Raw genomic sequence first — 11,343 nt, 5'->3', positions numbered from 1 at the left:
TTCTCAGTTGTTGGAATTTGATTTCCCCTTTTCAGATCTATTGCGTTATATTTTCCCCTTCAGAAAGCCACAGGTTTTTTTGAAAATTGGAAAAAAATTACTGATAGAAAAAGGCTGAAATGTCTTTGGACCGATTTAGTTTTGGGACGAAACGTCTTGCGAAATTAACATATATATAATATAAAGCAGGAAATAAACTAAGCAGCAAAAGTATTTACCGTAGCCCAGCTTACACCATTATTTTTATTTTTCCTTGCCACAAATCGGCCATTGTTTTAAGTCCCAAGTTGTAAAATCATTTTTTCAGCTTCATCGTTGCTTTTTGTTATTACAGTAGCCATGTTGGATAAAGAGGGCGGAGTTACGGTTATTACCATAACCTTACGGTTTCTACCGTAACCTCTCCTCACTGGTGTCCCCGTAATGTACCTACGGCTATTGGTGGGTCAATAGCGATTACCCTTGTTGAACTGTCAAAAGTCCAGCGTGCTTCACTGATTGCATACTGCAAGGAAATATTTGAATTTAACGTCACATTCACTTAAAATGGGCTGGGCAGGCAAAACGTATTGTTATATATGTTATATATGTACGAGTTGTATGTTATAATTTAAGCGTACTGACCATTAACAAAAACATATTTAAAATATAAGTTCATCTCGACCTTTACCTTTGATCAAAAATGGGCATGGCCAGTAGGACACTTCAAGGTTAATCTACTCACAAAGTTATAAATTGTAAAAATGACATAATATATTGATAATTCGGTTTCATATAAGGGCATCTGGTTCCATATATGGCTTATTTGGTACCATATATTGAAGAACTGGTATCATATAAAGTGATAATCAAGTCATATATTGCTACTTTCCATACTTTGATCAATTGGTTTCATATATTGTTAAAACGAATTAATATATTGATAATTCGGATTCATATCAGGACATCTGGTTCCATTCATGGCTACTTTGGTACAATATATTGAAGAATTTGTATCATATAATGTGATTATCAACTTATATATTGATACTTTGGTTCAATTCATTGATAAATTGGTTTCATGTATTGTAAAAATGAATTAATATATTGATAATTCGGTATCATATCAGGACATCTGGTTCCATATATGGCTACTTTGGTACCATATATTGAAGAATTGGTATCATATAATGTAATAACCAACTTATATATTTCTACTTTGATTTCATAAATTGATACATTGGTTTCATATATTGAAAAATGAATTAATATATTGATAATTCGGTTTCATATAAGGATATCTGGTTCCATTCATGGCTACTTTGGTTCCATATATTGAAGAATTGGAATCATATATTGAGAAAATCTACTTATATATTGCTAACTCGGTTTCATACACTGACGGTATGGTTTCATATATTGTAACTGTGGATTAATAGTCGAAGTGAACTTATATATTATCCAAATGGTTACATAAATTGAAAAAGAACAATATCAGACAGCCATGGCTTTCCATAGATTGCATTCATTACGATGGCTGATTTATGCCATGTCCAGATGTCGCATTTTCGCTCCGCGGGGCGCCAGACGAAAATACGAAAATACGTCAGTGATAAAAAAAAGAAAGAAATAAAATTAAAACAACAAAACAACAATAATTCTAATTCTTTTTTTCCATATCATTACTTTTTTTCTTTCGTTAGTAATACATCTCAATTTTAAACATTATTCTTTTAAAACGCCAAACCCTCTTTGATTATAATTCAGTTTCAGAAATGATAGCTATAAAGGGACATCATTACATGTATTATTTCAGGTTTATTCTGCCGGTTTTTATTTAACATCGAGTATAATTTTGATTCATTTTCAAGATCGAAGTATGACTGGGTTCCATTTTTTTGCGCTGTTCGTTTATTGCCTTTTGAAAGCCGATATTATTTTCCGGTTTGTCAGCAAATGTTGTTTTTGGCGATATTATTTGCATACCATGTGTTACATAAATGTTTTTATAGAACGTGCTTATAATTCAAATGATACGGAAGTTATCGCTAAATGCAATGATTTATTTTTGCAGCAGATTATTCTGTCCGTGGCGTTTTGCCATCTCAATAACCTTTTACATAATCTTGGAATAACAACACCACACTTTGCATGGAAGTAGGGATTTATAGTTAATGCTATTATGAATCTATGCATGTTGATAACTTAACAGATAACATGCTGGAAATCAGTTTGGCCACACCACGTGGCGTATTAAGGTTTTCTTTAAGGTACCAAATCCAATTTATATTCCGATTCGGAGGAGAAAGTGCTGAAAATAAAGTTTTTTTTCTTCATTTATTAGAATGAAAAATAGCGCACTCTAAGCAGGAAACTCTTCTCTACATATAGGTCTACGTGATATTTGTTGTAAGATATTATTTCTTTCCTAACAATAAGGAAAAATGTCGGAGTTCCTTTCGAAAGTAGTCAGCGACTTTTTGCATTTATACCACCACGTTAGAAAATATTCATTTTGTGACAAAATTATATAACAAATGCATAATTACAGTTGGCATAAGTAAAATACTCAATGACGTATACATGTGTATATAGGGAATGTATATGGCAACTATGTATTGGAGCATTAAATTGTTCCAATCCAAACGTATCTCTAAGTAACTTCGGATGTTACTTCGCACCTTTTATAAGTAACAATAACATTTGTTACATCCTGTAAGTTATGTGTCGAAGACATTTTGCGCATCATTAAAGTTAACACGATTAATAAAGAACGTGTCCGAATTAAGTTTGTCTTACTGTAAGCTCTAAATTCACGAATTAGCATTAATCTGTCTTCTTTGATCTTCCGGTAAATCCTCCATGTATATCTTTTTTAAATCAAGTATGCCAATATTATTTATAAGGAGGGACGTTATATAATGATTTGCCATTGAGGTAAAGGACTGATCAACGGCACAACATGGATAGTAGCACATATATAATTTTCTTTATTTTGCCCTTCTCCTTTGCGGAAAATTGGACAACTTCCCCACCTCCCACAACGTCTTTAGGTACACCAACTACAATAGCACCAAAAGAGACGTGCGAATGCCTTAACATAACGGGACTACAACAGGACTTAGATAAGATTATTACAGTCTTAGGTCAAACTGTAAAACTTGATCTGTATCGTTCAGAAATTAATGGCATTTTATCAGAGCTTGCAGAAATTAAAGACGCGGTACAAGATAAAACCTGTCAATGTACAGAGGGAAGTATACTAATTCAATTGGAGGAAAAGGCAAACGAGATGATTGACGAAGCTCTTACGCTGGCGAACACAAGTGCAATATGTGCCTGTCAAAATAGTAAACAAATGTCTAATGACACACAGATTATAGTAGCAAGAATAGATAAACTAGGAACACTGACGAGTTTAATTCATAAAAGTGTAATCGACTGCGAGGAAGAATTACAAAGATTTGAATCCAAGTTAGATATCATTATAGACAATACTTCTGACAATACTAGCTTTGATCATAGACTTAACGAAATTCTTGATAAAGTGTGTGCAATACAAAAAGATGGTTGCAAATGTGAAGATCAGTTCAAAGTTATTTATGACCTGGTTTCTGAAAGAATGAAAACCGTTCTAGACAAACTTGATAAAATTAACAATGTAAATGATTCTAAAATAGAAGCAGTACTGAAGTTTCTTGAGAAGATCGATGGAAAAATAGATAAGATTATGGAAAAAAGTAACACTGTAATAAAACAAGAATGTAATTGTCTTACATTTAATGAGTATATAATAAACCTTCCCAAGTGCTGTGACGACCCAAAAGAAAAAGAATTAGAGCATGAGATGAAAAAGGAAAAAGAAGGTAAGCTATCGTCCGATCACAAGAAGCAATGATAATAATGAGCTTACAATCTGTTGAAATCATTATCTTTAAATCGATTAAAATATATTAGCATTAGGCAATATTCACAAGGAAGTTATAATTATGGAATGTTGCAGGTTGCATCATGGTGAACGCTCATTTCTTATTTTTTGAGAATCATCTGTCATGAGTATAAAAACCAGCTGCCAAGACATGAAAAACTCTCATCCGTTCTCTCAGTGCTTGAAAGGGCAGAATGACCCTCATTAAGAATAGAACACGCATGCACGCACGCGCGCGCATACGCACACATGATAAACTACTAAAGCAAATACGCATACCGAACAGACTAAATCAAAAAAGAAACATGTTTGCAGAATGATCGTGTATATAAAAGAAACAGTTTATTGTCTCAAACTAGTTTTGTGATATTTTTAACAGATTATATGAAGTCCGCGATGCTTCTTCGTTTTTTTTGCTACTTTATTTAAGGCCTCAACAGACGGTAGGATTTTGAAGTAGCTAAGATGTACAGACAAATCTTAATGTGCGAAGGCTACTATTTCTTGAATTCGGAAACCTAAAGTCTAGATGTAAGGGATAGGACATGTTCTATTTTGAAAATCTTGTCGTACAGATTTCTACAGACCTCCCACAATGACAAGTAACATATTACCAAATTATCTCCTGATAATGGGTGTAATGAATGAAATTCCAGAACAATTAGGGCTAAAAGGTAAACAAAGTAGTAAGATGGGGTAAAAATGATGTTGAAAAACTCTTCAGGAGATCCAAAGTTGTGTTATGTTCGAATCCCAAATTGTTTCGAAAATGATTATGTCACGGTATTGAACTGTTTTCTAATTAGGGAGGTAGTTTGTAGGCGGCCGGATAGCTCAGTCAGTAGAACCGCAGTACGGTATTCCGAGGTACCCAGGTTTGAGTCTCGGTCAGGCTGCACATTAAAAAAAATAAAATTTAACATTTTCTTTTTAAACAAATGGAGGTGTTTCAATCATTACTCATGGAGAAAAAAAAATTTAGTGAGTAAAGTATGATGTAAGGGATCAATTGGGAGGGCACTTTTTTAGGGAAACCTGAGATTATTCCTACTATGCAGATTTACCGTCTGAATGCAAGTGTTGTATTGCTTTGAAAATTGTACGTCTTATCTCTAATAAGTGTTGTACGACTTAATCCTACCGTCTGTTGAGGCCTTTAAGTTTCAAGTAATATCCGTCAGACACAACATACTCTAGAATGAAAGATATAATTGTTTCTGTTCTCTTTCTCGACGATAATTTGATGTTGAATATGTAACTTAACTTAGGAAGTCACATCTCCGTATCAACTATGTTATACATATTTGCTTTTATAGCCATTAAAGATATATGAATATTACATACAAAACTAATAGAATTGTTACGATGAGAAATTTGTTTAAACTGTCGTTAATAGTTTGAATATTCTCAACGTGAAATAACGTCATCATTTAAAAATGACTTTAGATTTTTACAATGTTAACCATAGTGCTTTTTAAAGAAGTAATTGTAAATTTTAGTCTTAATTGTAAAATTTTTCGTCCACGAATATGCAACATCTACAAGTAACAATCATTTAATTTTTCATATGGAATATTTTTTATCCTATCTTAAGTTTTCATAAAAACTAATTCCTAAAAATATTATTATATTGTCTTACAATTCTTTTTATGTTATGTGTTTTAGATGTGAAATGTGAATCGATAATGGATTTGCTTCACATATATTTTGATAAATACGCGAAGTCTTGAGGAATGCATAAAGTGAAAATTACTACATTTAGTATATTTCGAAATAATTTAAAACAGTAATCAAATAAATTTAATCCCATGAATAAGTCAAAAACAAGTCAAAATTATTGAAATATAATACATGTACATGTATGTTAATTGTTCAGTAAAGTATTGTCATGTGTACGTGATAATTTTGGCATGTAAAGAAGAAGAACACCAATTGTTAAAACAATTTGAAGGGATTGGAATCTTTCAATGTATCGGCATATCATACAACTGAAGTATATTTACAAAACTTGCCGACAGCAGCGCTAAAAGTTAAACATGAAACTCTAAACTTCTTCAAGAATAACCTTGTATTATGACTTAGATAACTAGAGCAGTTAGTTAATATTTTACAATATCAACAATTTTAGAGAATACTCTAGGTTAAAATTTAACCAATTCGTTCGCATGATTTTTTTTATCTGACCAGTCTGTTTTTTTACGGAAAAATCTATATGTAAAAAAAAAAAAAGAAAAAAAGATTCAATAATTGAATTTTTAGCTCGATATATTTATGAACAATTCACTTACGTGATCGTGTTACTTGACCCTTTCTATTGCAGTAAAACCATGGGAAATATCTGAGATGTGTAAGGAAGAGTTGCTTTGTGACTACGAATCGTGTATAAAAGATGCTATACACGATCTGGACGACTGGTTTAAGCCGGGTACCTGGAACAGGATGCCTCAAGGAATCAAGAAAGTTATGATTATTCTGTACTGTAAAGCTGGTCTTAAAAATTTGAAAAGCTTCAAGGCTGGTAAACTACTGCTTGAGGTAAATATATATTTTGCAAAGGCATACACCCTGTTCAGAAATTAAGAATTTAATTTTAATGTAAAACAATTCAACCCTTAAATTGCATAATTTGTGCAATTTATTTGCTCTTTCTTAAATTTGGAGAGTTCATCTGGTGTTTATGTTAAGGGACTTTAATAGCAGAGCATGGCCAGGATGTTTGGAAGTGTAGTCTGACCTGACATTACACTGGTGGCAAAGGCTAGTCACAAGTTAGTTACATATATGTAATTAGGCTATAAATTAAAAAAAGTGGCATGCAGATGGATCAAGAATGTTATTGAAATGTTCTGAAAGAAAATATCGTAATCAAAACAGGGTCGATACAACTGCAAGGAATAATTATAGACCTATTATTTAAGGACCAAATTTTAAAGATATCATAAAATTGAAAATCGATAGCAGAAAAGTTTAATTCAAGTAGCATGGCCTAAATTCTTGTTATTGCTAAAATACCAAAAATACCTGATATATCTTTGCTTTTTGTTTAATTACAGGCCGGAAAATGGAAAGAAGCTGCTGGAAGCTTAGGTAGGACAAGATGGGCCAGGCTAGATCCCGTGTCAGCTAAAGATCTTATAAAGAGGTTACTCGAAGTAAATGAAAAGATGGCGGACCAATGAAATGTTTATCAATCAATGATGATAAGATGAATAGAGTGATATGTACCTTATAACTTGTATAAATTACCACCAAAATAAAGACTAAAAGATATGATTTGCGTTTTTGATTTTCTTCCGTTGGAATTGTAAACCATCATTTTAAAAAGACAGAAAAAGATCAGGCGACGGAAACAAATGTTGAAGTAAGATGGCGGACTTTTTTCAATGCATCAAGACAATGAAAACATAACATTAAAACACGTATAAAACAGTTGCTTCAGGAAAATCTCAGAACTCCACATTTGTTTACTGCAATAAAAGTTATTTATTACATAAAATATAAAAATCTTTTGAGCTTTATCATTTAGTGTTAATACCATGAAATATTTTTTCGTCACAATTTTACAGCAATGCAAACAAATTAGTGCAACAGTGACAGAATATGTATGATTCAATGAAGCATATCATGTCTATACATGAATATGTGTTAGTGTAACACAAATGCTGGCCCTTTTCTTACTTTCTGTATTACGAAACGGTTAGCTTTGCTGTCTTAACATAATTACTGTTGAATTAGAGCATGTCATAATAAATTAAAGCTTAAAACATGAACTCAAATTCATAGGAAAAGATGCATCAGAAATAAAAGTTTTTCGTAGTTCTGCAAAAGTTACAACAAAGCAGAAACTGATATTCTGATTCTTTAGAGTTTTATTTACAAAATTTACATGTCGTCGTATCAGTTTTTCAAAGCAAAAAGTGCCAATTGGTCAATATGGAGTTCTACCTTCTGCTGTATACAAAATTTTCAGCCTATTCCTATAATCAAATACTCTTTTTATTTAGATGTACCCCATACTTGAACTAACTTGAAAAAAACCCAACCTGTATTTCACATCCAAGACACATACAACATTTATAGATGACAGCCCCGAAATATCTTGAAAAGAAAAACCCTGTATATTAAATCCAAGACACATACATCATTTAAAGATGAAAATCCCATAATATCTTGAAAAGAAAAGCCTGTATATTATATATCATTTTAAGATGAAAACCCTGTAATATCTTGAAAAGAAAAAAAGTAAAATTGTATATAATATCCAAGATACATACATCATTTTAAGATAAAAATCCAGTAATATCTTGATTTTCTACAGATGAAAGCGCAGTATTACTGTCGAATTAATGATTCCTGTATGTTCGGCTTTTGCCGTTTCGTGTATTGTAATCGTCCGCTACTAGACTTGACCAACGCCAATTTATCTATGGATTCAATGTTTCTTAATATATTGGTGTGTCGAAAATATTGTCATCATGTTAAAACTTCAATAAAATTTATGGTGGTTGATTTTCGCCATATCGTATTTTCTCTTCTTCGCCTCAAAATGCGAAAATGCGAATTTTCGAGGCAACAAAGCGAAAATACGACAGAAGGAGGGAGAAAATACGACACATAAATACATAGCAAATCAATTCATTCAATAATACAAAAATGCGAAAACACAAAGAGACGACAAAGTATTACTTTGTCGTCTCTTCACATTTATCCCTTTTCGCATAGTTACATTTTCGAATTGTTACATTTTTGCATTGTTACATTTTCGAATTGTTGCATTTTCGCTTTTTCGCATTGTTACATTTTCGAATTGTTGCATTTTCGGTTTTTCGCATTGTTACATTTTTCGCATAATTATATTTTCGCATTTTCGCGTTCCGGTTGTACATGCGCGTGGAGACATCAATTCATTATTTGATAGTCCTATATTAGATATCTTGTATTCACGTAGATGTATAATTTAAAAGTATCATCCCGCTCCTTACACATGTATAATAATTAAATAATGTAACTGCAAGGCTTTCATATTGTTTTGAATCAATTAATGTAACAATTATTATAACAAATACGTGTGACATGAGATTTACGATAAAGGCACTGCCCGCAAACATCTTAAAATAGATGTCTGAGATTGAAGTGTATTTTCACAGTAAAACATTTTATAATGTCTGTTATTCAAGTACTAGACATTTTAAAACATACTTTATCTGATTACGTAGAGTGCATGTTGGGTCATTTAAAATTTATATAATAATATGTAAAATCATTTTTATTCATTATTACATTATACCATGTTGTCAGGCGTTCATCGGGTCTTTAAAACAAAGATCTCTTGATGGTCATTCTGTCTTCCCCATATTGCATGAATATCAATTAAAGGAGAACAATAAAAGTTCATAGAAAAATTCAATAAACATACTGTTTTTAGAATGTCCGTGAAGTACGCGGGCTAACGGGCTAGCAGTCTAGCGGGCTAACAGTATGAACTGAGCGGGCTAGCAGTCTAGCGGGCTAACAGTGTGAACTGGGCGGGCTAGCAGTGTAGCGGGCTAACAGTGTGAACTGGGAGGGCTTAGCAGTCTAGCGGGCTAGCAGTGGTGAACTGGGCGGGCTGGCGGGCCAGCGGGCTAAAATCTAAAACTTTATTGATTGAACATAAAAATGTTATTATACATTACCTGGCAGTGTGAAGTGGGCGGGCTAAACAGTGTAGTGGGCTAGCAGTGTGAACTGGGCGGGCTGGCGGGCCAGCGGGCTAAAATCTAAAACTTTATTGATTTAACATAAAAACGTTATGATACATTACCTAGCAGTGTGAAGTGGGCGGGCTAACAGTGTAGCGGGCTAGCAGTGTGAACTGGACGGGCTGGCGGGCCAGCGGGCTAAAATCTAAAACTTTATTGATTGAACATAAAAACGTAATGATACATTACCTAGCAGTGTGAAGTGGGCGGGCTAGCAGTGTAGCTGGCTAGCAGTGTGAACTGGGCGGGCTGGCGGGCCAGCGGGCTAAAATCTTAAACTTTATTAATTGAACATAAAAATGTTATGATACATTACCTGGCAGTGTGAAGTGGGCGGGCTAACTGTGTAGCGGGCTAGCAGTGTGAACTGGGCGGGCTGGCGGGCCAGCGGGCTAAAATCTAAAACTTTATTGATTTAACATAAAAACGTTATGATACATTACCTAGCAGTGTGAAGTTGGGCGGGCTAGCAGTGTAGCGGGCTAGCAGTGTGAACTGGACGGGCTGGCGGGCCAGCGGGCTAAAATCTAAAACTTTATTGATTGAACATAAAAACGTTATGATACATTACCTAGCAGTGTGAAGTGGGCGGGCTAACAATGTAGCGGGCTAGCAGTGTGAACTGGGCGGGCTGGCGGGCCAGCGGGCTAAAATCTAAAACTTTATTGATTTAACATAAAAACGTTATGATACATTACCTGGCAGTGTGAAGTGGGCGGGCGGGTAGCAGTGTAGCGGGCTAGCAGTGTGAACTGGGCGGGCTGGCGGGCCAGCGGGCTAAAATCTAAAGCTTTATTGATTGAACATTAAAACCTCATGATACATTTCCTAGCAGTGTGAATTGGACGGGCTGACAGTGTAGCGGGCTAGCAGTGTGAACTGGGCGGGCTGGCGGGCCAACGGGCTAAAATCTAAAACTTTATTGATTCAACATAAAAACGTTATGATACATTACCTGGCAGTGTGAAGTGGGCGGGTTAGCAGTGTAGCGGACTAGCAGTGTGAACTGGGCGGGCTGGCGGGCCAGCGGGCTAAACTTTAATATTTCTTAGAAGTGTGACAATATGAAAACCTCATGATACATTTCTAAGAAGTGTGAAGTGGGAGGCTGGCGTGTTCATGATTCATTAAGTGAAGTCGGCGTTTTTTCATCATGGCAAAGAAACAGGCACAGTTATGGACTTACAAACGGATTAAAACCAAAAACCTTTTACTCGAGCCAACTTGTGGCGAACTGGTTTAATATAACCGGACTCTCAGTCCAGGGGCAGAGATTTTTCTGGGGTCACTCCTGTCAAATATTCCGTATTAAATTTAAACCATGGTCTCAACAACCAGGGATGGTTATGGAACTGACATCTTTTGTTTAAATAGCAAAATCTAGACATTTTTAAAACTCCTTATCCGGCAAGGCTGAACAAACCTACGGACATTAACACTTAATTTAAGTGCTTTGACCGAGTATACTCAGCCTTTGCGAACATCGAAGATCCACATCAGTCGGTGCGCATTCGCGCCGTCTGCCAAGAATCTACACTGTTTACTGCCCAACCACTGAGTATGATTCTAGTGTCCAGGCACCGAACATTGTGGAACCTGATCAACCGGCTATTGTTGGCGCCTATTGATATAACTCAAAAACGAGAACGGTGACCCCAAATTCTTTTTTGCTTAAAATGTTTCTGTTATCATATT

The 11,343-nt window shown here is 34.6% G+C and overlaps 1 protein-coding gene across 1 annotated transcript; it reads left to right on the top strand.

The window, feature by feature from the left end:
- Positions 1-2,902: 2,902 nt before the first annotated feature.
- LOC132754804 (uncharacterized) lies at positions 2,903-7,177 on the top strand. The gene is made up of 3 exons (XM_060745515.1): positions 2,903-3,845; positions 6,228-6,442; positions 6,961-7,177. Exons 1-3 carry the CDS (start codon positions 2,942-2,944, stop codon positions 7,084-7,086), a joined length of 1,245 nt encoding a protein of 414 aa, XP_060601498.1. The 5' UTR covers positions 2,903-2,941; the 3' UTR covers positions 7,087-7,177.
- Positions 7,178-11,343: the final 4,166 nt, after the last annotated feature.

Source organism: Ruditapes philippinarum, unplaced genomic scaffold (assembly GCF_026571515.1).
Source record: "Ruditapes philippinarum isolate M1 unplaced genomic scaffold, ASM2657151v2 ctg16520_1_1_1_1, whole genome shotgun sequence".
In the NCBI taxonomy this organism is placed as follows: Eukaryota; Metazoa; Mollusca; class Bivalvia; order Venerida; family Veneridae; genus Ruditapes; species Ruditapes philippinarum.
Note: the sequence above shows the minus strand (reverse complement) of the source record. Positions and strands in the feature narration are given on the sequence as shown.

Bases quoted from the DNA above. Each gene is read 5' to 3' on its own strand.
- LOC132754804 (XM_060745515.1), top strand. From the start codon at position 2,942: ATGGATAGTAGCACATATATAATTTTCTTTATTTTGCCCTTCTCCTTT. The intron at 3,846-6,227 runs GTAAGCTATCGT...TTTCTATTGCAG, and splicing joins GATGAAAAAGGAAAAAGAAG to TAAAACCATGGGAAATATCT. The intron at 6,443-6,960 runs GTAAATATATAT...GTTTAATTACAG, and splicing joins CTGGTAAACTACTGCTTGAG to GCCGGAAAATGGAAAGAAGC.